A 26,701-nucleotide genomic window follows, 5' to 3' on the forward strand; every position below is an offset into this window, starting at 1 on the left:
GGTGTGGTCCCGTCTTTTACCCTCCCTCTATCAAACCTCTCCCCTCCCCTCCCTTCCCACTCCATTTCTCTCCTTCATCCTGGGCTATAGTTGTGTTCTATCTTTCATAACAAAGTGTGAGTACAAAGATTTTCCATGTTCTGTTTTTTGCCTATTATTACTTTGTTGTTAGTTTTTATTTTAAAACTTAGTCTAAGATATTTTTATTGCTAAGAAAATGGTTTGCTTATCTTCATGTATTTCTTCAATCAAAAGCATTTTCTAAACATTTACTGGTGATGATATTACAGAAAGTTGGAAAAATGGATGGAGATAACCAAAGCGAGGACTCAGAGTTCCTACTCCTGGGGATCTCAGAGAGACCTGAGCAGCAGCGAATCCTGTTTTGGATGTTCCTGTCCATGTACCTGGTCACAGTGGTGGGAAATGTGCTCATCATCCTGGCCATCAGCTCTGACTCCCGCCTGCACACTCCCATGTACTTCTTCCTGGCCAACCTCTCCTTCACTGATCTCTTCTTTGTCACCAACACAATTCCTAAGATGCTGGTGAACCTTCAATCCCAAAACAAAGCCATCTCCTATGCGGGGTGTCTGACACAGCTCTACTTCCTGGTCTCCTTGGTGACCTTGGACAACCTCATCCTGGCCGTGATGGCATATGACCGCCATGTGGCCATCTGCCGCCCTCTCCACTATGTCACAGCCATGAGCCCTGGGCTTTGTATCTTGCTCGTCACTTTGTGTTGGGTGCTCTCTGCCCTTTATGGCCTCCTCCTCACCCTTCTTATGACCAGAGTGACCTTCTGTGGGCCCCGAAAGATCCACTACATCTTTTGTGAGATGTACGTCCTGCTGAGACTGGCATGTTCCAACACCCACATCATTCACACAGTGCTGGTTGCCACAGGCTGCTTCATCTTCCTCATCCCTTTAGCGTTCATGATCATGTCTTATGTCCGCATTGTCAGAGCCATCCTTCAAATACCCTCAGCCTCTAACAAGTACAAAGCCTTCTCTACATGTGCCTCCCATTTGGGTGTGGTCTCCCTCTTCTATGGGACACTGGGCATGGTGTACCTGCAGCCGCTCCAAACCTACTCCATGAAGGACTCAGTAGCCACAGTGATGTATGCTGTGGTGACCCCCATGATGAACCCTTTCATCTATAGCCTAAGGAATAATGACATGCATGGGGCTCTGGGAAGACTCCTAGGGGGGCCATTTCAAAGTTTAAAATTAGGATAATGTTGAAACAGCATTGAAGTGGAAACTAGGAATATCCTTCACCACCTATAAGGCATTATCCTGTGGGGTATACAACAGTAATGACGGCATAGCTCCAGATCAGCATAAACATATGTATTTGTGGTTAAGAAAAGACATAATGTACCCCCAGACCTCACCGGGCTTGGCAATAAATAAGGTCACACTAACACTACTATGAGAATTTTGCAGGGTTAAATACTTAAACTTGCTTGATCAGAGGACCATATTCTCAGTCTTATCCAGATATACCCAGTGATAGCCTAAGGGGGTCTCTCATGTTCTCTAGCACACATTCACTTATGTTTCAGAGCACCAGATTTTCTAAGAAGCCTGCTACCCTTTAGCTATTTGAAGAAAACAGGTTGCACTATCCCTATTGCAGATGTCCTGAGTGAGGTTGCCCCTTCTCCCATGTTCTGCCAAGTAAAACATACTCTGCTTCATTGCTGATCCATAGTCCCTCTGAGCACAGCCCTGTGATTCATGTCAAAATGGCAAGAAGATTCCTCTCTTTTGTTCTGGGCTGATTTTATCCATAGGCCTCAAAGCAATAATCTCTTGCCTTTTTCCAGCATTCCTTTTCTTTATAGGAAATCAAACTTTGTTCATGGGAAGCCCATCTATCCTTTATTTCTGTAGTTCCTTAACTCACATCTCTTCTTGTAACTACCCCTTCAACCCCTCAAAACAAAAACCTTAGGCATATCAACACGTTTATAAATAGGAGTGGTAGTATAGGCAGTAGAAGGGGAAGATTCCAGAACCAATGAACAATTTAGAGATCCCAGGGAACAAAGAAGAAAAGAGATAAGAAATGGGAGTAGAACTCAATGAAATATAAAGCAAAAATATAATGGAGAAGATCAAAAACATGAAGTAGAAAAACATGTGGGATATTGATCAAGGAAAGAAGAGAGAAGACACAAGTAAACATAAGAATGGGGTAAAGAGGGGTGGAACAAATGATCAATATTAGAATGATTAAGAGAAAATGTTATCAATATCTATATCCCAGAAATATTGAATATTCAGACAAACTGAATGCATCTCTGGAAAAATGTGACCTACTCAAGAAGAAATGTAAAAACTAAATAATCATATGGTTGTTAGAAGAATTGAAGGAATGGTTTAAAATATTCCAATATATAGTTGAATATATATGTGGAATATACAATACATACAATAAAAAATAGAAAAAAAGAAAAAATAAATAAATAAAATATTTTATGTCAAAATCAGAAAAAAAAAGAAAAGAAAAAGAAAACTTAAAGTATTTTCTTCCAGTAATAAATATCTGACCTTTCAAGCAAACATTACACCTCTGGAAAATTTACTCGCCATGGTAAGCTTAACAGCTTTAAATACTTAAAGAGTTTTCCGATGAGATCAGTAGCTATGTTCACAGCTGTGGTTTATATATGAAACGTATCAATGTTTGGAAGATGTGCATAACTCAGTGTGTTGATATTTTCTAAATGACCAATACATTATGTGAAAAAGTCACACATGTCAAAGATTAATTTAAAATGCAACATAAGCCAATGGATCTTAATGTCATAAGGAATAAAAAGTTTAATGATATGCTATCAGATTCTGCACTGATACTAACTTTTTTATTAGTTTTTATTAAATCATAACTTTGTACATTGATGCATTTATGGGGTTCAGGGTACTGCTTCAATATACAATGTGAAATGCTTACATTGAATTAAATAACACATCCATCACAATTATACTCATTTCTTAATAGTTTTGAAATGTACCATTGCATCATGCACATTAAGTGAGGTCCTCCCAAATACTCTTCCTCCTCCCTTATCCCCCTCCCCTCCCCTCTCTCTCCTCTTCCCTTCCATTTTCTGGACTATAGTTATGTTTTACCATTCATATGAGTGTATAGGTGATTACATATTGATTTCATAGTAGTATTGAGTACATTGGATACTTTTTTTTTCCATTCTTGAGATACTTTACTAAGAAGAATGATACTTTTGGGCGGCACCTGTGGCTCAGCGGGTAGGGCACCGGCCCCATATGCCAAGGGTGGCAGGTTCAAACCCAGCCCCAGCCAAATTGCAACAAAAAAATAGCCGGGCGTTGTGGCGGGCGCCTGTAGTCCCAACTACTTGGGAGGCTGAGTCAAGAGAATCACCTAAGCCCAAGGATTTGGAGGTTGCTGTGAGCTGTGTGATGCCACAGCACTCTACCGAGGGCGATAAGGTGAGACTCTGTCTCTACAAAAAAAAAAAAAAGAAGTATGATACTTTTAAGAAATTACCACTTATCAAGTTTCAATGTAGTATCAAAGAATTTTAACTGGAAAGGCTATTAAAATATCTCTCCCTTTTGCAGTTATATATTTGTATAAGGCTGATTTTCTTCATTTACTTCAACCAAAATAGCATATCACTACAGAATAAATAACAAAACATGACAAGATAAACAAAATAACTTTACCATAAAATAAATGCAGTAGTACATATGAGAATCCAGTTATATTCTACTAAGCCTGACATTAAAAAGTTCCCAAAAAAAGGTAAAATAATTCCATTCTTATCACTAAATTTTGGGGTGTTTTTTTTTTTTAAATATATAGTTATTTTTATTTGAAATTATATTTACTACAACATGTAACTGGTGTAGTATTGTTTTTGATGAATTAACAAATATCTTAAAATCTTTTTCTAATATGGAAATATTAATACATACAATCCACATAAGCAAAGCTCTTTGAATCCCTGAAAATTTTAAGAGGATAAATGCATCCTGAAACCAAAAGTTTGAGAACTGTTCCACTAAAATACAAATATATTTAAAGATTATTCACATCAAATTCAGGGAAAATGTTCCTTAAAGAAGGAGGACAAAGTGGGAATAAGGAGTAGGAATAACACTTGATTGGTATCTATACCACTTTGTAAATCTTTTTTAAGAAAGAAGTTACACAATAAGGTAAAAAAAATTATTTAATTTTTAGAAGGTAAATATATGTCAAAAATTATTTCCTTATTTTATTGTAAGTTTTAAATTATTTGTAACTAATTTTTTAAATTCTTAAATGATCTGAAGACCTTATGGGCCACTAGATTTTACTTATAAAATGGAGGTATATGAGACTGAGCACCAGGCTTATAGAAGCAGTCACCAGCTCTTGAAGAAGGTGCTGGAATAGAGACAATCTCCTAGCATGGAGATGTTTTGCAGCCCAGAGACAAGCCCTCAAGCAGCTGCATGCATTAATGAGATAAGATTGGTAGCTCATTAGCAAGCAAGTGTTATACTTTGTAACATTCACAGGGCAACAGGATGGGAGTCCAGCCCTGGCCGAAAGAGCACATAGCAACCATTAAACATGTGATCCTAGCACATGGGCCCCCACTTCTGTGGTTTGAGGCTTCAATAAAAGGCCAAGGGAGAGGTTTCTCAGGTCTCTTGGAGGACAGACAGGAAGCCTACCCGTTGCAGGGATGTACCTTCAATGCGTGTCCTGGTTATGGAAGAAGCCCAACTGCCCATCGACCCATGAATGGATTAATAAATTGTGGTATATGGATAACATGGAATATTATGCAGCTTTACCTCTTTTATGTTTACATGGATGGAGTGGGAAAATATTCTTCTTAGTAAAATATCTCAAGAATGGAAAAAAAATCCAATGTCCTCAGTACTATTATGAAACCAATTTATAATAATCACACTTTCATATGAAAGATAAATCACAACTATAGCCCAAGATGAAGTAGGGAAGGGGACGAGCATGGGGGGGGTGGTTTGATAGAGGGAGGGTAAATGATGGGACCACACCTATGGAGCATATTGCAAGGGTACAAGTCAAATCTATCAAGTATAGAACATAAATGTCTTAACACATTGATTAAGTAAATGAGGTGAAAGCTATGTTAATTAGTTGGATGTAAACACTCCAATTTGTACAAAATATCAACACATTTGACCCCACAAAGGCATAAATGTATTCATGATCTATGTGTATATGACTTAATAAAAGGAAAAAAAATCCATGTCCTGGCTTTGTTCGCATGGTGAAGGGGTGCCGCAATGGGCATGAAGGTATAATTGGATCTTGGAAACATACTTGTCTTAATCAGTTTGGGCTCCTATAGCAAAATACCAGAGACTAGGTGGTTTAAACAATAGAGGTTTATTTTCTAACAGCTGTGGAAACTGGAAGTCCACTATCAGGGGCCAGCATAGTTGGGTTAGCCAGTATAGCTCCTTCCTGGGTTGTAGGCAGGCACCATCTCACTATGTGCTAATATGACCTCTTCTTTGTGTATACAAGAAGAAAAACGAAGGTTACTGGTCTCTTCCTTTTCTTATAAGAACACTAATCTCATTGCAGAGGCTCACCCTCATAAATACATCTAAACCTAATTACCTCCCAAAGACTACCCCAACATTGTGGTTCCCTAAACAGAAGGCTCGATCTTGTCTCTTCCCCATAGGAAGCATTGAGAGTACTGGGAGAGCTAGACCACCTGAGGTCAGTTAGAAATAAGGCATAGATTGTAACTGGGTTATAGCTTTCATGTGAAGATCCTACATTAGGTGGAGGGAGGGGGATTAATGGGATTACACCTGAGGTGCATCTTACAAGGGTATATGTGAATCTTAGTAAATGTGGAATGTAAAGGTCTTAGCAAAACCACTAAGAAAATGCCAGGAAAGCTATGTTAACTAGTGGATGAAAATGTGTCAAACAGTCTGTGAACCAAGTGTATGGTGCCCCATGATCATACTAATGGACACAGCTATGATTTAATAAAAAAGAAGGAAAAGAGAGAGAGAGAGAGAGAAAGAGAGAAAGAAAGAAAGAAAGAAAGCAAGCATAGAGTGAGGTTCACAGTGACCAGGGCATAGAACATGGCGGTTGTTCTGTATTCTGGCTGACCGAGGTGCCATACCAGAAGAACTAGCCAACAGCATCATGCTACAGGAAATATGGCTCATGGGTCATTCAGGCTCAAATCTCTAGCCAGTTTCTTCACAAAGTTCAGTTGCTCGCATTAGTCTTCCCCAAGTTGATGGGCAACTGCAGGTCAGCAACTAGCCATAGAGTGAGCATCTGCACCTCCCCCAACCTTAGTGATGCATAGATGAGCCAATCAAATTCAAGTGCTCACATTAAGTCTCCACAAGACTGGGAACCAACTGGCAGTCAGTGATTACCCATAGAGGGAGCATCTGGCCCCACTCAACTCCAGCTGCAGACCAGTGACTCCACCACACTTCAGTGTTCTACCTTAGGCTGAGAGGCAAGCCTAAGTCCACACATATCTATGAGGCATAGCCTTTGTCCTTGCCTACCCTTTATGGCTAAGCAGCAACCCCAGAGATCTCACCCAGCCTTGGAGCTCATCACAGATCTTTGCCCTACTGTACATTCCAAACAATAATTCTACCCACCTGGGGAAAACACACACCCTGCTCAGAGACAATCACAGAGCCAGGCCAGCAGCTCCACTTTTTGGCAGAACCCAGGCAGTGATCTCAGTGGACCACAGAGCACAGCCAGAAATATCATTCAACCTCAAAGCACAGGAAGTGACTCACTACAACCAGAGAATCTAATACCAAGGTCTGTCTGTCTGTTTTGTTCTCAACTGGCCCATGTAGAATCCCAAGCTAGACTAAATAGTAAAGGTCTGTCACTATCAAAGAACACCTGCAAAGACCAGAAGAGGTGACCATATCCTCAAATGTGGAGTCATCAATGTTAGGACTAAACAACTGTGGAAAAATCAAAGAAATATGACACCACCAAAAGTAACTAATAAAACCCTAGTAATGTACCCAGAAGAAATGGAGATCTATGAAATGATTCGCAAATAATTCGGAATAGACCTTTATGTTTTCTTCAGAGTCTTGCTCGGTTGCCCTGGGGTTGAGGGCTATGGCATTATAGTTCACAGCAACCTCAAACTCTTGGGTTCAAGCGATCCTCTTGCCTCAGCCTCCCAAGTAGCTGGGACTATAGTCACCTACTACAACACCTAGCTATTTTTAGAGATAAGGTCTCATGCTTGCTCAGGCTGGTCTCAACCTCTTGAGCTCAAACAATCCACCCAGCCTTGGCCTCCCAAAGTGCTAGAATTAGAGGCATGAGCCACTGTACCCAGCCTCAGAATAGTCCTCTTAAAGAAGTTCAGGGAATGCCAAGAAAATACAGATAGAAAACTAAATGAAATTTGAAAAATAATTCATAAACAAAATGAGAATTTTGACAAAGAAATAGAAACAATTTTTTGAAAACTAAATAGAAATCCTAGCAATAAAGAATATAATAACTGAACTGAAAAATTCAGTGGAACTTGAATTCAACAGCAGACTTGATCAAGAGCAAGAAAGAATCAGTGAGCTCAAAGACAGGACATTTGAAATTATCCAAGGAGAAAAAAGAAAAAAGAATGAGTAAAACCTACAGGAATTATAGGATACCATCAAATAAACTAACCTTCGCATATAGGAGTTCCTACAGGAAGAGAGAAGAGGGCCTAGAAACAATATACAGGCAAATAGTGGCTGAAAATGTCCCAAGTCTGGGGGGGAAATGACAATATCCAGGTACAGGATCATTAATCAAATGGAATCCAAAGAAGAGTTTACCAAGATATATCATAATCAAATTATGAAAAATCAAGAACAAAGAAAGAATACTTGTACAAATTGGAGTGCTTACATCCTACTAATTAACATAGCTTTCACCTCATTTACTTAATCACAGTGTTAAGACATTGTGTTCTATACTTAATAGATTTGACTTGTACCCTTGCTCCATAGGTGTGGTCCCACCATTAATACTCCCTCTATCGAACCATCCCCTCCTTTCCAATCCCCCACCCCTTCCCTCCCTCATCCTGGGCTATAGTTGGGATTCATCTTTCATATGAAAGTGTGAGTGATTACAAATTGATTTCATAGTAGTACTGAGTACATTGGATTTTTTTTTCCATTCCTGAGACACTTTACTAAGAAGAATATTTTCCAGCTCCATCCATGTAAACATAAAAGAGGTAAAATCTCCATCTTTTTTAATGCTGCATAATATTCCATGGTATACATATACCATAATTTATTAATTCACTCATGGGTCGATGGGCACTTCCATGACTTGGCAATTATGAATTGAGCTGCAATGAACAATCTGGTGCTAGTATCTTTGTTGCCAAGTGATTTTTGGTCTTTTGGATATATACCTAGTAAAGGAATTGCAGGATCAAATGGCAGGTCTACATTTAGATCCCTGAGTGTTCTCCAAACTTCTTTCCAAAAGGAATGTACTAGCTTGCATTTCCACCAGTGCAGAAATGTTCCCTTTCCTCCACATCCATGCCAACATTTGTAGTTTTGGGATTTTGTGATGTGGGCTACTCTTACTGGAGTTATATGATATCTCAGAGTGATTTTGGTTTGCATTTCTCTGATGATTAAAGATGATGAGCATTTTTTCATGTCTCTGTAGACTGTGTGCCTGTCTTCTTCAGAGAAGCTCCTGTTCATCTCCCTTGCCCACAATGAAATGGGATCACTTGTTCTTTTCTTATTAATAAGTTTGAGTTCTCTGTGGATTCTGGTTATTAGACCTTTGTTGGTAATATAATCTGCAAAAATCCTCTCCCATTCTGAGGGCTGTCTACTTGCTTTATTTGAATCCCACAAAGTCATAAATGGATCCATAATCTATGTATATATGACTTATTAAAAAAGATAGAATATGGGTGGTAAATTAGGAAAATAACATTCTTATTCTTGGCAAATACAGACTAAAACATTTAAGGATGAAGGAGTCAAGGGGTGCATTTGCAACTTGCTTTTCAGCAGTTCATAAATGCATGTGTTAGGGGTGGGGTGCAAGAGAAGCAAACTGTTTATACATGAATCTTGTAAAAGGTATTCATGTGTATTTGTACTATTCTTGCAACTTTTATTCTAAGTTTGAAATTATTTCCAAATGAAAGTAAAAAAAAAAGAAAGAATACTGAGTACAGCAAGAAATAAGAAACATTATCTCCTCCAGGGAGCTCCAATACAACTTTCAGCAGATTTCTCAATAGAAACCCCGTAGGCCAGGAAAGAGTAATGATATACCCAAAGTGCTGCAAGGAAAAAAAAAAAAAAAACTCTGCCAGCTAAAAATACTTACCCCAGCATAGCTATCCTTCAGAAATCAGTGAGAAATAAAACTTTCTGAGATAAGAAAAAGCTAAAACGAATTCATCACCACTAGACCTGCTTTATAAGAATTTCTAAAAGGTGTCAAAAGGAGACCCCATCTCTAGGAAAAAGTAGCTGGCCGTTGTGGTGGGTGCTTGTAGTCCTAGCTACTTGGGAAGCTGAGGCAGGAGGATCGCTTGAGCCCAGGAGTTTGAGGATGCTGTGGGCTATGATGAAGTTAGTGCACTAGCTTGGGCAACAGAACAAGACCCAAGTCTCAAAAAAATAAATAAATAAATAATTACAAAATGTAAATATCACTTAATCTCTTTCACTGTGGTCTTCCCCATCAGGAAAGAACCCTTGGAGTCTCCTTTGGCTTCTTTTGCTCCCAATCTATACCTCTTATCCACAGAAATAGTTTTCAACTTTCCAAATGTACCCTAACCTACTCACTTCGCTCCACCCCCATTTCCCCAACCCTGTACAAGGCACCACCATATGTTTCTCCCTAGGCCATTTCAGTAACTTCCTCACTGAGCTCTATGCTTCTCTCTTTGTTGCCCACTTTCTTTTTTTATTTTATTTTATTTTATTTTTAGACAGAGCCTCAAGCTGTTGCCCTGGGTAGAGTGCCATGACTTCACAGCTCACAGCAACCTCCAACTCTTGGGCTCAAGCGATTCTCCTGCCTCAAAAAAAAAAAGAAAGAAAGAAAGAAAAAAAAAAAAGAATTTCTAAAAGGTGTTTCTTAAGCTAAACAAAAGCCTTCTAATTAATAACCAAAAAAGAAAGTAAAAACCTCAATGATATAAGTAATACATAATCATACTCAGAATTATCTAATACTGTAAGAATGGTGTGTAAAGCAACTTGATCTCTAATAGAACAGATAAAAGACAAAACTATTAAAAATAACCTCAGCTACAATAAATTATTAAGAGATACAAATTATAAAAACAAATGTAACTCTTGACATCAAAATTATAAAAGGTGTGTGGAAGGGATGAAAGTGTAGAGTTTTTATATGCAATTGAAGCTGTTATCAACTTAAAGTTGCCTGTTATAAAGATAACATAAGATAAAGATATTTTATGTAAGACTCATAGAAACCAAAAAGCAAAAACAACAGGAGCTACAGTAAAAACAAAGAGGGAGGGTAAAAACATACCACCACAAAAAATCATCAAACTGCTAAGGAGACAGCAAGAGAGGAAGAAAGAAAAAAAGAGACCTACAAAACAATCAAAAAACAAGTCAAAACAAGGTGGTAGCAAATCTTTACCTATCAATAACTACCTTCAATGTCAATTGATTAGGTTCTCCAGTAAAAAGACAGAGTAGCTGAATGGATTAACCAAAAAAAAAAAAAATCCAACCATATAACCATGTGCTGCTTACTAGTAAAGACACACATACACTGAAAATGAAAAGTTAGAAAAGAAAAAGAAATGAAAAAGTTAGAAAGAAAAAGACAATCCATGTAAATGGAAGTGGAAAAAGAGCAGGAAAATATGAAAATAGACTTTAAATTAAAAAATTATAAAAGGAGCTAAGCATGGTGGCATGCATCTGTAGTCTCAGCCACTCAGGAGGCCAAAGGATCAAGTCCAGTCTGAGCAACATAGCAAGATCTTCTTTAAAAAAGAGCAACATAGCAAGACTGTCTTTAAAAAAGAGAGATACAGAGACAGAGACAAAGAAAGTCATTACAGAATGATAAAAGGATTAATTCACCCAGAAGACACAACAGTTGTAAATATATATGTATCCAACATAGGAGCACCTAAATACATAAAGCAATTTTTAAATGGACTGAAGGGAGAGATCAATTAGAATACTATAATACTAGGGGACCTCCACGGCGCAGTTTAATCAATTGGCGGATAGTCTAGACAGAAAATCAATAAAATAACTTTGGATGTGATTTACACATTAGATCAAATGGAGGCAACAGATACATACAGAACATCCCACCCAATAGCAGCAGAATACACATTCTTCTCAAGTGTACATAGAACAATCTCCATGACAGATCATATGTCAGGCCACAAAACAATCTCAACAAATTTAAGAGGACAGAAATCATGTCAAACATCATTTTGGATCATAATGCAATAACACCAGAAATCTGTAAAATCTGTAACAGAGAAATCAGGGAAAACATGCAAATATATAGAATTTAAGCAATATTCTCCTACACAACCAATGGGTAACATAATAAATCAAAAAGGCAATCAAAAAAAACCTTGAAACAAAAATGGAAATACAACATACCAAAAATTATGAGATACAACAAAATCAGTCCTAAGAGAGAAATTTACAGCAAACCCTCTGTATCAAAAAAGAAGGATCACGTAAACAATCTAGTGTTATACCTCAAAAAACTAGAAAAATAAGAAAAAACTAAGCCCAAAGTTAGCATAAAGTAGGTAATAACAAAGATCAAAGCAGAATTAAATTGAGACTAGAAAAACAATAGAAAAAACCTAGACATACAAAGTTTTGTGAAAGATAAAAAATTTGACAAACCTTTAGATATGCTAATAAGAGAGAAAAAATTGCAGATTCAATAAAATTCATGCTATTTTTCACAGAAATGAAAAAAAAATCCTTAAATTCATGTAGACCTACAAAAGATCCCAAATAGCCAAAACAACTTTGAGTAAAAAGAACAAAGCTGAAGGTATCACACCCCCTGATTTCAAAACATGTTATAAAGCAATTGAAAATCAAAACAGCATGGTAGTGGCATAAAAACAGACAGATCCATACACCAATACTGAACTATCTGAAAAAGAAATCAAAAAAGCAAACCCATTTACAATAACTACCAAAAAAAAAAAAGATACCTAGGAATTTAACCAAAGAGCTGAAAGACCCCTGCAATGAAAACCACAAAACATTGACAAAAGAAATTGAAAAGGACAAAATAAATGTAAAACTAGCCTGTGTTTGTGGATTGAAAGAGTTAACATTAAAATGTTCATACTACCCAACGTGATATAGAAATTCAAGGCAATCCATATCAAAATGCCAATGACGTTCTTCATAGAAATATAAAAAACAATCATAAAATTTATATGAGACCACAAAAGACCCCAAGTAGCCAACAGAATTTTCAGCAAAAAGAATAAAGCTAGTCGCATCACACTACCTGACTTCAAAATATACTACAAAGCTATTTTAACAAAAACAGCATGGTACTGGAATAAAATTAGACACACAGACCAATGGAACAAAATAACAAACATGGAAATAAATCCATGCATTTACACTCAATTGAGTTTTGACAAAGGTGGCAAGAACACACACTGGGCAAAGAACAGTCTCTTCAATAAATGGTGTTGGAAAAACTGGAGGAGCACATACTGAACAATGAAGCTAGACCCCTCTCTCTCACCGAACACAAAAATCAACTCAAAATGGATTAAAGACTTAAATGTAAGACTTGAAATGATAAAACTAACAAAAGAAAACATAGGGGAAACATTTGATAATATTGGTCTGGAAAAGGGTTTTTTGGACAAGACCTCAAAAGCAAAAGCAAGAAAAGTAAAAAATAGACAAACTGGTTTACATCAAACTGAAAAGTTTCTGCATAGCAAAGGGGAAAATCAAGAGTGAAAAGACAACCTACAAATGGAAGAAAATATTTGCAAAATATTAACCTCTTCTCAAAAACATAAATTAAGAAGTTAATATCCAGAAAATATAAGGCACTTCAACAACTCAAAAAAAAAAAAAAACTTTGGCTTAAACGTGGGCAAAAGACCTCAATGGGCATTTCTCAAACAAATACATACAAATGACCAACAGGTATATAGAAAAAATGTTCAGTATCACTAATTAACAGGGAGATGCAAATTTCTTCTAATTAGAATGGCTATTATTAAAAAGACAAAAAATAAATAAATGTTGCTGTGGATATAAAGGCAACTCTTGCACACTATTGGTGAGAATGTAAATTAACACAACCGTTAGAAAATAGATGGGCAGCACCTGTGGCTCAAAGGAGTAGGGTGCTGGCCCCATATGCCAGAGGTGGTGGGTTCAAGCCCATCCCCAGCTAAAAACTGCAAAAAAAAAGAAAATAGAATGAAAGTTTCTCAAAAAATTAAAAATAGAACTACCATGTAACCCAGCATCCTACTACTACCTATATATTCAAAGGAAACAAAATCAATATGTTGAAAGGATATCTGAACTCCCGTGTTTATTGTGACACTATTCACAATGGCCAGGACATGGAATCAACCTTAGTGTCCATCAACATATTAATGGATAAAGAAGATGTGGGGTATATACATACAATGGAATACTATTTAGCCATAAAAAAGAATGAAATCAGCTGGGTTAGTATTCGTGCCTATAATTCCAGCATTTTGGAAGGCTAAGGCAGGAGGATCACTTGAGTTAAAGACCAGCCTGGAAAATACAGTAAGACTGTCTCTACAAGAAAAATAAGAAAAATTAGTTGGGCACAGTGGTACACTATTAGGCAGGCTGAGCTGAAAGGACTTGAGCCAGGAGTTCAAGATTATAGTTAGCTGTGATCATGCCATTGCACTCCAGCCTGAGTGACAGAGTGAGAGAAAAAAGGAAGGAAGGAAGGAAGGAAGGAGGGAGGGAGGGAGGGAGGGAGGGAGGGAGGGAGGAAGGAAGGAAGGAAGGAAGGAAGGAAGGAAGGAAGGAAGGAAGGAAGGAAGGAAGGAAGGAAGGAAGGAAGGAAGGAAGGAAGGAAGGAAGGAAAGTTTGGTTGATTGAAATCTTGCCATTTGTAGCAACATGGATGAACCTAGAGGACTTTATGGAAAGTTTCCTAGAGGAAAACAATATGGAGGTTCATCAAAAAACTAAACATAGAACTACCATACAACCCAGTAATCCCACTTCTGGAAAGATATCTAAAGGAATTGAAATCAATATGTTGAAGAAATATCTGCACTTCTATGTTCATTGTAGCTTCATTAATAATAGCCAAGATATGAAAACAAATAAGTGTCCATTAACAAATAGAGAAAATGTGTTATATATCCACAATGAAATGCTTTTCAGCCTTAAAAGGAGGGGAAATCCTATAATTTGTGATAACACAGGCAACCAGGAGGACATTGTGCTAAGTGAAATAAGGCAGGCACAAAAAGAAAAATACCACATTATCTCACTCATATGTAGAATCTAAAGAAGTTGAACTCATAGAAGTAGAGAGTAGAACTATGGGTACCTGAGGATGGTGGTGGTGAGGTAAGAAGGGAAGGAAGAGGATGTTGTTGATCAAAGGATACAAAGTTTCAGATAAGGGTAATGGGTTTTGAGATATATCACCCAGCAGGGTGACCATAGTCAATAATAAAGTGTTATGTATTTCAAAATAACTAAGAGAGTAAACTTCAAATGTCTCACATAAAAAAGATAGGTAATCCAGGTAACAAATGTGTTATTTAGTGTATCAAAATATCACACTGCACCCCTAAATGAATACAATTATGACTTATCAATCAAAAATAATATTAATAGCTGCTGGAGCAAAATGGCAGATTAGAAAACACTTACTAACCTTACTAGTCACTCACAGTGAAACAAAAGAAAAAGAACTCCAGCCACCTCTGGCTTGGGGGAACTTACCCAGAAACATCACTCTGAGGGCACAGTGAAACAGTGGTGAACTCCAGAAGCCAGAGAGGAGGTCTGGAGCTGAGGAAAACTAGCACAGAAGGCAAGTGCTTGCATACAAGCACGGGCTGGCTGGCCAGCCCTCATGCAGAGGACTGGGGACAGGAAAGGGCTGCCCTGCCCTGCAAATTTTTGATTTTGCACTAAACTGCTTGCTGGAATTGCCTTGGAAGGCTTAAATGAGTGAGTAGACACAAACAGCATCCAGTGGCCAGGACTGAATACCAGGTGGTGTGGGTCTCCCATTGGCTTGGCTACTAGAAGGGCACTGCCACTATGGGAGGGCTGCACCAAAGGAAAAGTCCACAGGGTCCTGGTGCACAGCCAGCTCCAGTGTACTTGCTGAGCTCAGGCAACCACGCTTGGGGTAAGCTGAGTGGACCCTTCGTCCCCAGGAGGGCCACTTTGTTGGCAAAAGACACTGACATGTCTCCTAAGGAAGCTCACAAGAGCTTCAAGATCCCAATCCTGAGGACTGAATGCTAACAAAATGACCAGGCCCTGATTGAGGCAAATAAGTCAGGAAGACAGAAATGAATCTCCTCTACAACTAAAAAGTGGCTTCCCGCTTGCGTTATATATATTAGCAAAAGCAACATGTGTGTTCTCTGTTTACTAACAACACACCGCCACCTGGTGTCGAAACAATATCTTGCTGTGTGTGTGTGTGCGCGCGCGCGTGTGTGTAGTTATACACACATATATATATTTCTTTCAATTTTCATCTTTTTCCTAATTTTTTCTTAGTGTTTTTTCTTCTCTTTGTTCTTGTTGTTTTGGAGCTTTTTTGTTATTGTTGTTTGGTTGTATTTTTATTTTTTCATTTTTACTCTCTTCAATGGCAAGGGTTCCTCCATTTTTGTTATGGTTTTTCAGACACTTTTATTCTTTCTTCCTTTTTTTCCTTTTTTTTTTTTTTGTAGAGAAAGAGTCTCACTTTATCGCCCTCAGTAGAGTGCCATAGTATCATACAGCTCACAGTAACCTCCAATTCCTGGGCTTAGGTGATTCTCTTGTCTCAGCCTCCTGAGTAGCTGGGACTACAGGCACCCGCCAAAATGCCTGGCTATTTTCTTGTTTGCAGTTCGACCAGGGCCAGGTTTGAACCCACCACCCTCAGTATATGGGGCCAGCGCCATACTCGCTGAGCCACAGGCACAGCCTTTTTTATATCTGTCCTTTTTTATCTCTTTTGATAGAGATTTTACCACTTTTCTCATCTTTCCCACATAAAGTTCTCATACAACAGCTAAGATACACCTTTTGTATTACCTTATATAATAGTATTTAATTTTCTTTATCTATGTGTATTTTTTATTTTTTATGTTTTTCTCTGAGTGCTGCAGAGTCATAGCATTGGTCTGCCTCAAGGAGGTCGCAAGCTCATGGTCTAGGGTGTCATTCTAGCTTTGGCCTTGGGAAAGACAAGTAAGTCCTCACTGCAACATACTGCTAATTATTTCTTCTTCTATATTTTGTGGAGGTGGGGTCTTGTTTTGTCCAGGCTGGTAAGGAGTTCCTGATTTCAAGGGACCCACCTAGCCTGGCCATCCAAAGACCTAGATTTGTAGGTGTGGCCATAGCACCCTGCCAATCACCATCATTTCTCCTGTCACTCTCTTTCTCTCTTTCTATCCTTTTTCTCTGGTTTTCTTCAATTCTCTTCTTCTCCCCCATTTTTTTCTTTTTTATCCATATCTTTTTTTTCTCCCTTCTCACTCTTTACCCTTCTCTTCCTTTTGGCCTTATACCAAAAGGCCACTTCAATACCTAAGCTCTGAGATAAGGTAATTTAAAGTAAAGGAGGTAGGGAGAAGGAAAAAGTAGGGGAAGAAAGTGAACAAGAAGGAAACACACATGAGGAGGAACCAACAAAAAAAAATTGGCAACATGAAAAACCAAAACAGAGCAAACCCTCCCCCAAAGGACCATGAGGCAGCTACTGCAGAAGATTCCACCTATAAAGAATTAATGGAAATGACCAAAGGGGAATTAAAAATATGACGGCAAAGGCAATAAAGGGAGTTAAGGGGAAAGTGGAAAAACAGAACCAAAAAACAGATAAAAGTTATGAATAATATAGTATATAGCAAAGTTTAAGGAATTGATGGAGTCATTCAGGTAACTTAAAGATGCAGTAGAAAGTATCAACAACAGATTACAACACCATAGACAAGAAAGAATCTCAGAGCTAGAGCATAAATCTCTTGAGCTAACAAAGGTAGTTAAAGAGTCAGAAAAAAAGCAGACCATTCTTTCAGAGGATTATGGGACTTCACAAAGTGCTCAAATATATGAAATATAGGGATCCCTGAAGGGAAAGAAGAATATACCAAATGAATGGAAGCCCTATTCGAGGATACAATAAATGAAAATTTCCCCATGTTTCACTAAAGATTCCAAAACATTAGTTTTAGAGAGCTATCAAACCCCAAGCTATCACCACACAAATGGAGCATCTGCAAAACACATTGTAATGAACTTGTCCAAAGTCAAGATAAAATAGAAAATTCTGCAAGCAACCAGGAGTTAGCGCCAATTGACCCACAGGGGCAGATCCATCATGGTGACAATGAACTTTTTAACTAAATCTTTTCAAGCCAGAAGAGAATGGTCATCTATTTTAACCTTCTTAAAACAACTGTCAGCCCATAATTCTCTATCCTGTTAAACTAAACTTCAAAATTGATGGTGAAATCAAATCTTTTACTGATATGCAAACATTGAGGAAATTCACCAGAACAAGACCAGCTCTACAGGAAATACTTAGACCTATTCTCCATACTGACCATCACAATGGACCACCAGCAAAGTAAACACCCAGAAACTAAAGAACAAAATCTAGCTTCCACAATGGAGTAAAGGATAAAACTAAGCAATGGACTTTCACAAAATAAGAACTCAGCCACATTTACCAATTCTCTCAATAAATGTTAATGGGTAGAATTCCCCACTAAAGAGGCACAGGCTGGCTGATTGGATAAAATAGTACAAGCTCACACCTGTAATCCCAGCATTCTGGGAGACCAAGGCGAGCAGATTGCCTGAGCTCTCGAGATCGAGACCAGCCTGAGCTAGACCAAGACCCTGTCTCTAAAAATAGCCAGGTAATGTGGCAGGTGCCTGTAGTCTCACCTACTTGGGAGCCTTAGCCAAGAGAATCACTTGAGCCCAAGAGTCTGAGGTTGCTGTGAGCTATGACACCATGGCACTCTACCAGGGGTGATAAAGTAAGACTCTGTCTCAAAATAAATAAATAAATAGAAATTAAAAGAAAAAAATCACAAGCCATCTATATACTCCAGGAAACACAAATAACATTGAAGGACAAAACAAGACTCAGGGTAAAGGGATAGAAAATAATATTTCAGGCAAATAGAAATCAGAGGAAAAGAAGGGTCACCATCTTATTTTCAGGTACAAGTAGATTCAAAGCAACTAAAGCTAAGAAAGCCAAAGATGACCATTCTGGTCAAGGGAACAATACAACAAGAAGACATTTCAATTCTAAATATTTATGCATCCAACTTAAATGCTCCCAGAATTATGAAATAGACCTTGACTGGTCTGAGCACTATGATATCCTATAATACCATAATATCTAGAGACTTTAAAGGCCCTCTGGCAGAACCGGACAGATCCTCTAAACAGAAACTAAACAAAGATACAAGGATACTTAAATGCAACCCTAGAAAAAATGGACTTAATAGGCATATACAGAACACACACACCATCCCCAAATTGATGAACATAGATTCTTTTCATCAGCTCATGGAACATATTGCAAAATAAATTATATCCTAGGATATAAATCAAACCTCAACAAAATTTAAAGAATTGAAATTATACCTTATATCTTCTCAAATGACAAGGCAATTAAGGTAGAACTCAACTCGAACAAAAGCTTTTATCCTCACACAAAGGCATGGAAATTAAAACAACTTTATGCTGAATGATAATTCAGTCAAGGAAGAGATAAAGGAGGAAATTATTAAATTCCTCAAACATAACAACAATGAAGCTACAAGTTACCAAAACCCATGGGATACTTCAAAAGTAATCCTAAGAGGAAAATTTATCACATTAGATGCCTATATCTGAAAAACAGAAAGAGAGTAAATCAACAACCTAATGAATCATCTTAAAGAAATGTAAAAGGAAGAACATATAATCCCAAACCCAGCAGAAGAAAGGAAATAACCAAAATTAAACCATAAATAAATGAAACTGAAAAGAAAAGAATCATTCAGAAAATTAATGAAACAAAAAGTTGGTTCTTTGAAAAGATAAATAGAATTGATAAATCTTTGGCCAGATTAACTAGAAACAGAAAAGTAAAATCTCTAATAACCTCAATCAAAAATGAAAAAGGAGAAATAACAACGGTCACCATTGAGATACAAGAAATTATCTCTGACTACTACAAGAAACACTTGTGCCCAGAAATTTGATGATCTGGAGGAAATTGACCAATACCTTGAATCACATCATCTCCCTTGACTTTACCAAAAAGAAACAGATCTCTTGAACAGACCAATATCAAGCACTGAGATTAAAGAAACAATAACAAATCTTCCAACAAACAAAAGCCTGAGACCAGATGGCTTCACACCAGAATTCCATCAAACCTTCAAAGAAGAGTTTGTACCTATACTGCAGAAACTATTCCAAAACATTGAGAAGGAAGAAACCTTCCCCAACAGGTTCTATAAAGCAAACATCACCCTCATACCAAACACAGAAAAGGACACAACCAAAAAGGAGAACTACAGACCAATTTCACTAATGAATATAGATGCAAAAATACTCAATAAAGTCTTAACCAATAGATTATAGCTACACTTTAAAAAATATTATACAGCACGATCAAGTAGGCTTCATCCCAGAGATGCAAGGCTGGTCTAACATACGCAAATCCATAAATGTAATCCACCATATAAATAGAAGCAAAAACAAAGACCATATGATCCTTTCTATAGATGCAGGAAAAGCCTTTGATAAAATTCAGCATGCTTTTCTAACAAGAACACTTAAGAATATAGGCATAGGGGGCACATTTATTAAACTGACGCCATCTATGACAAACCCACAGCTAATATCATACTGAATGGAGTAAAAGTGAAAGCTTTTCCACTTAGAACTGGAACCAGACAAGGATGTCCTCTGTCACCATTACTATTCAACATAGTGCTGGAAGTTCTAACCAATACAATCAGGCAAGAGAAAAAAATAAAGGGCATCCAAATGGGTGAGAGAAGGTCAAATTCTCACTCTTCACCACCAATATGATCTTATACTTAGAGAACCCCAGAGACTCAACTACAAGACTCCTGGAAGTGATCAAGAAATACAATGTCTCAGGATATGAAATCAATGCCCACAAATCCATAGCTTTTGTATATGCCAATAATAGCTAAGTTAAGAAACTAATCAAAGACATAATTCCCTTCAAAGTAGCTTCAAAGAAAATGAAATACCTAGGAATATACCTAACAAAAGAAGTGAAGAACCACTACAAAGAGAATTATGAAACCTTAAGAAAAGAAATAGCAGAAGATATTAAACAAATGGAAGAGCATACCAGGCTCCTGGCTGGGAAGAATAAACATTGTTAAAATGTCTCTACTCCCCAAAGCAATCTACAGATTCAATGCATTCCCCACTAAAATACCATTATCATACTTTGAAGTACAGGAAACAATAGTTCTTCATTTCATATGGAACCAGAAAGAAAAAACATATAGCCAAGGCAATTTTTAGTGATAAAAACAAAGCCAGAGGCATCACCCTACCAGATTTTAGGCTATATTACAAGCCCACAGTGTTTAAAACACCACGGTCTTGGCACAGAAATGGAGCATAGACATTCAGAACTGAATACAAAACCATGAGATGAAACCAGTCTTTTGCAGCCATCTGATGTTTGATAAACCATACAAAAGTATACACTGGGGAAGAGAATCCCCATTCAATAAATGGGAAAACTGGGAAACAGCTGGGAAAACTGGATAACATGTAAAAGACTAAAATTGGACCCATACCTTTCACCACTTATAAAAATTGATTCAAGATGGATAGAAGATTTAAATCTAAGGCATCAAATGATAAAAATCCTAGAAGAAAGTGTGAAAAAAACTCTTGAGGAAAGATTTTATGAAAAAGACTTCCATGGCAATTGCAACAATAACAAAAATAAACAAATGGGACTTAATTAAACTGAAAATCTTCTGCACAGCTAAGGACACAACAATCAAAGCAAACAGATAACCCTCAGGATGGAAAAGATATTTGCATATTATGAATATGACAAAGTTTTGATAACTAGAATCTATAGAGAACTCAAACAAAAAAAAGAGCAAACAATCCTATCTGTCACTGGATAAGAGACATGAACAGCACTTTTTCTGAGGATGACAGACAAATGGCTAACATGAAAAAATGCTCATCATCCCTAATCATTAGAGAAATGCAAATCAAAACCACCCTGAGATATCACCTAACCCCAGTAAGATTAGCCCACATCACAAAGTCCCAAAGTTGCAGATGCTGAGATGGCTGTGGAAAGAGGAGAACACTTAACATTGTTGGTGGGACTGCAAACTAATACAGCCACTTTGGAAAGAAGTATGAAGAATCCTCAAAGGACTCAATTAAATCTCCCATTTCACCCTGAAATTCCACTACTGGGCATCTACTCAGAAGAAAAAAAAAATCCTTTCATCATAGACATTTATAGGAGATTATTTATCACAGCTAAATTTATAATCTCCAAGATGTAGTAACAACCTAAATGCCCATCAACTCAGGGGTGGGTTAACAAACTGTGGTATATGCATACTATGGAATTCTATTCTGATATGAAAAAGATGGTGACATTACATCTTTTATATTAACCTGGATGTAGTTGAAACATATTCTTCTCAGTAAAGTATCATAAGAATGGAAAAGCAAATATCCAATGGACTCGACACTCATACGAAGCCAGCAGATTATCTAATTCATGCCCACACAGGAGAAAATCTCATTTCAATTCAAGTTGAGGGGTGGGGGAATGAGGGAGAGAGGAAAGAGGGGTTGGGAGTGCTCCCACTTAATGGGCACAACGGAGAGGTATATGGCACACCTTTTGGGTGCAGGACACAACTATAAGAGGGACTCTACCTAACAAATTCAAATACTATGTCCTAGTTGTTTGTACTCTCACATTAACCTGAAATTTTTTAGAAACTTGTTTTTGTTTCTGAAAAAAAATTCAAAAGTAGAACCATTCAGCATCTATCCTCTCCTCTTATCAACCAATATTTGCCTGATTAAAGGCAGTCTTCAGCTTTTGTTCACCTATTTCCCTAATACCCAGGACAATGCATCCTATATCGTAAACACTTGATAAATACTTGTTGAATGAACAGATAGACAAGTAAGTAGACCAAGGCCTCAGAGACAAGATGTGACTGCTACTTGCGGACCACATAAGGCTTCAGAAGTCTTACCAAACCAGAGTCTATACACTTACACAAACACCCAAGGTGAAATTCAAAACAACGAGAGGGCTGACACCACAGCACAACCTAGCTTTGGTTTAACAGCAGTTGAAGAATGAATGCACATGCACCCTCTCATGCAGCAGATCCAGTAGAATAAAACAAGTTTTTTGTTTTTTTTTAGAGACAGAGTCTCACTTTGTCACCCTTGGTAGAGTGCTATGGCATCACAGCTCACAGCAACCTCCAACTCCTGGGCTTAGGCGATTCTCTTGCCTCAGCCTCCCAAGTAGCTGGGATTACAGGCAACTGCCACAATGCCCGGCTATTTTTTTTTTTTTTTCGCAGTTTGGCCGGGGCCAGGTTTGAACCTGCCACCCTCAGTATATGGGGCTGGTGCCCTACACACTGAGACACAGGCACCGCCCAGAATAAAACAACTTTTAATTTTAACTGAAGCACAGGCCTTTCTCTCTCATTCCAAGGCTATAGGGCACACTTCCAGAGTTACAACTTTTCTACTATCAAGCAAGCAACCCTCTTACCTCTGTGCCAAAAGCATCCACTCAGCCTAAGAATCTACACACACACACACACACACACACACACACACACACACACACACACACACTCCAGACCTTGGCTCTTGGGCAAAATATGCACAAGAAGTGCATATTTGGAATATCTCCCATCATGGTAACTAATTTGATGGGGAAAAAAATCAACCCATAATATTTATAATGGGTATAAGGTACCAAATGACACTTTTTAAATTGTTTTTTAATTGGCTTACTTGCAAAAAATAATGAAAAGTGTAGAGTTAAAAATAAAAAGGTTTTATACATAAATCCCTATTTGCATAAACTATATTGTGAAGAGTACTCAAAAAACATGGAAGTTCCCTTTAGAGATGGAAACAGAAACACCGAAGTAGGAGACTGACTTTTCACTATTTACGTGGCTTATATTTTTCCCATGTACACATCTATTTTTGAAGAAAGAATGTCAAAAGTAAAACAAAGGTTGGGTGCAGTGGCTCATGCTTAATACTCTGGGAGGCCAAGGTGGGAGTATCTCTTGAGCTCAGGAGTTCAAGACCAGCCTGAGCAAGAGTGAGACACTGTCTCTACTAAAAAAAAAAAAAATTAGCCAGGCACTGTGGTGGGCACCTGTAGTCCCAGCTGCTTATGAGGCTGAAGCAGAAGCCTTGATTAAGCCAGGAATTTGAGGTTGCTATGAGGCAGGCTGACACCATAGCACTCTAGCCTAGGCAACAGAGTGAGACTCTGTCTCAAAAAAGAAAAGCAAAAAGTAAAATAAAAAATAAGTGCAGACCCTTCCACTTTCCATGTCCATTTTCTTTCATACCGTCAAGAGTAACCAACGTTAACGTTAGATGTGTATTTTTTCAGAAACTCATCCTTTCCTCCACTCATTTTCTGGCTCTGCAGCCTGCGCCTATTTGTATTTGCTTATGAGATCATAGAACAAACTACATAAAATTGCCCACACAAAGCAATAAGGCTTTGTTTTATTTTTATGGTTCACAGTTCACAGCAACAAAACAGTGACCCAAACATGTAACAAGAGGTACTGCTGGAGCTGTTTCTGCCAGGTTGTCAATGTGGCACTGCCCACTTCTTCAAGCACCATGCCTCACCACTCAAGCCTGTGTGACTGGACCACTGCCTCAGTAACCAGTGCCAGTCCTGACTAGCTCATAAATCACTTTTTATATCCAATTGTTTAGCAAGGACGTTCAATTTTCCCATTCTGATGCATGGCCTTTCAGCCTCTTTTCTGCATATGTGCATTCAACTGGGGGGGACCCAACCCTAGGCCTCTGCACAGAGGCTGGGTAGCCTCTCCTAGTATTTATGTAGCCCCTCGCCTATTTTGCATGAGTTGGGACCCAGCAACTTTATGAAAACCTGGAGTGAGTGTGTGTGTGTGTGTGTGCGAGTTATTGTGTTGGCACAGTTGGCAGATAACAAGTTACATCCACCAGCCACTACATGTACCTGTGCCTTGGGCCTACAGGCTTTCCAAGGATTAACAAAATGCTTCAGTCCTGAAAAAGAAATATGTATTGTTGTCTCCAAAATACTGAAAGTGCAAAACTGAAACACTAAGTATTTATCTCAGTGTATATGAAAACTAGCACAACAACTTGTCAACAGCAACTCAGGCCTTCTAGTGTTGCCTACCCGTTATGAATACCGTGCGATGTAGGTGCATTTTAATGTGTGTGACTTAACCTTGGGTTTAGGCCTCCAATACTGAGAGCCTAAGAGGCCCTTTACAGGTCTGGTACCCTGACTGGGAGATCCTGCCAGGAGGGGACTCCCGCCCCGCCCAGCTGGGGTGAGGGGCGGAGGGAAGGGGGTTGCCCATAATGGTCTTCTCCCTCCTCCCCCAGGACTCCACCACCAGGCACCATCCAAATTTCTAGCCCAAGAAAGGACCTGCTTCCTGCCTCCCTCCGTCGTCTATGGGGGCGATGCTGCTGAGCCCTCAACCCCACCCCAGGACCAGCCGTCCACCTGGAAGAGTCTGAACTTCGTCCAGCCCTATTTGCCGCGAGTACGACGCAAACAGCGGCGGAAAGGGATGTGAACTTCCAGGAGAGCACTGAAGCCCGCCACGGAAGTCTTTCCGAGAGTCACTCACCGCCCCAGCCAACCCGTCTGTTCAAGCCCAATTCACCTACCTGGATGGGCTGGCCAAAGACGCACGTCCACCCCGAGCCGACCGCCACTGAGGAGACCGGGAAGGCGGGACTCCTGCAGAACCAGCGAATGAAAAGCCTTGGGCGGGTCCGCGCAGGAGTCTTCCCAGACCGCGGCGCGCTGGCTCTCCGGTTCTGCAGGTCGCGTGCGCCCTCCAGCGGCGGCCGGGCAGGGAGCTCCAGCATCTTAGGAATTTAAAATGCAGTTGTTCCAAACCTTCAGGACGCTCCCCAATTTTAGAAGAAAGTATGACCCCGCTGACCCTCCTCTCCCACCGGGAAGCGGAATAGTCCTGAGCCCTCCACCCTTCCTTAAAATCAAGTCATTCTGTCCCAAGAAAGATCCCCAAGCTCCAGCTCTTACCGCCTGGGCTCTATCATATGAGAAAGCATTTGATGCAAGGATTCTAAATGAAATGCTAGCAAGTTAATTCCAGGAGTTTGTTAAAAGAACAATCGATAAATAACAGTATAAACATATTGTCAAACAATATGGCAGGAACACCAGGGAAAAATGTTTAAGAAGTTAAAAGTGGTTGCCTCTTGATAGCAAAACTGGAAGTGGAAATGAGTGAAATCAGATGACCAATTTTCATTTCAACCCTACTGGTCTCTAAATTCTCTAACTATGATTAATTTATTTTAATTTAAATAATGAGATAAAGAATAACCAGGAAACAATCTGGAAAATCAGGGACATGAGAAGGAAGGGAGTCCAGCCCTGTCCGATATTTTAAAATATCAAGTTACACTATGTGAAATAATTGATACCAGCATAGAATAAAGCAAAAGAATGCAGTCATGGTCCTACGTACGCAACTTTAATAAATGACCAAGATGAAATTTCTAATCAATGAGGAAATATTGGAATATTCAATAAATAGTATTTGAAAAACTGGCTAGCCACCTAGAGAAAAACAAGTGATTCTCTGCCTCTCTCTACCCTATATTCTAAGTTCAAATGAAACAAAGATTAAATTTGTTTTATTTTAAATGAGGCCATGAAAGTTGAAGATGAACACATAAGAAAATAATTATTGATCTTAAATTAAGGCCAGCCTTTATAGGTTAGCTACTAAATTATAAAATCTTTCAAAAGAGATAAATTTGGCAGGCACTGCTAGCTGCCTCTCTAATATCCAGTTTTCTCTTCTCCCTAATTAAAATGCCCAATTTTGATGGTGGAAAAAGATCATATGCCCAGAAAAATTATATTCTTTTTCCTAGATTCCCTTGCACTGAGAGGTAGCCACGTGATACAATTCTGACCGGTAAGATGTATGCAGAAACAGTAATTTCTGGAAGAATTTTTCTTCCCTGTTAAAGTCCCAACCTCTTTATTCTTTCCTGTCTGGAATGCAGATGTGAAGTGCAGC

At 38.5% G+C, this 26,701-nt stretch overlaps 1 protein-coding gene across 1 annotated transcript; it reads left to right on the forward strand.

Annotated features, from left to right (window-relative positions):
- The first annotated feature begins 306 nt into the window (after positions 1-306).
- On the forward strand, positions 307-25,213 carry LOC128571066 (olfactory receptor 1D5-like). Its single transcript, XM_053570738.1, is given in 3 exon segments — positions 307-313; positions 316-1,230; positions 25,017-25,213. Coding segments are annotated over 3 exon segments (1,119 nt in total).
- The last annotated feature ends 1,488 nt before the right edge of the window (positions 25,214-26,701 follow it).

Source organism: Nycticebus coucang, chromosome 18 (assembly GCF_027406575.1).
Source record: "Nycticebus coucang isolate mNycCou1 chromosome 18, mNycCou1.pri, whole genome shotgun sequence".
In the NCBI taxonomy this organism is placed as follows: Eukaryota; Metazoa; Chordata; class Mammalia; order Primates; family Lorisidae; genus Nycticebus; species Nycticebus coucang.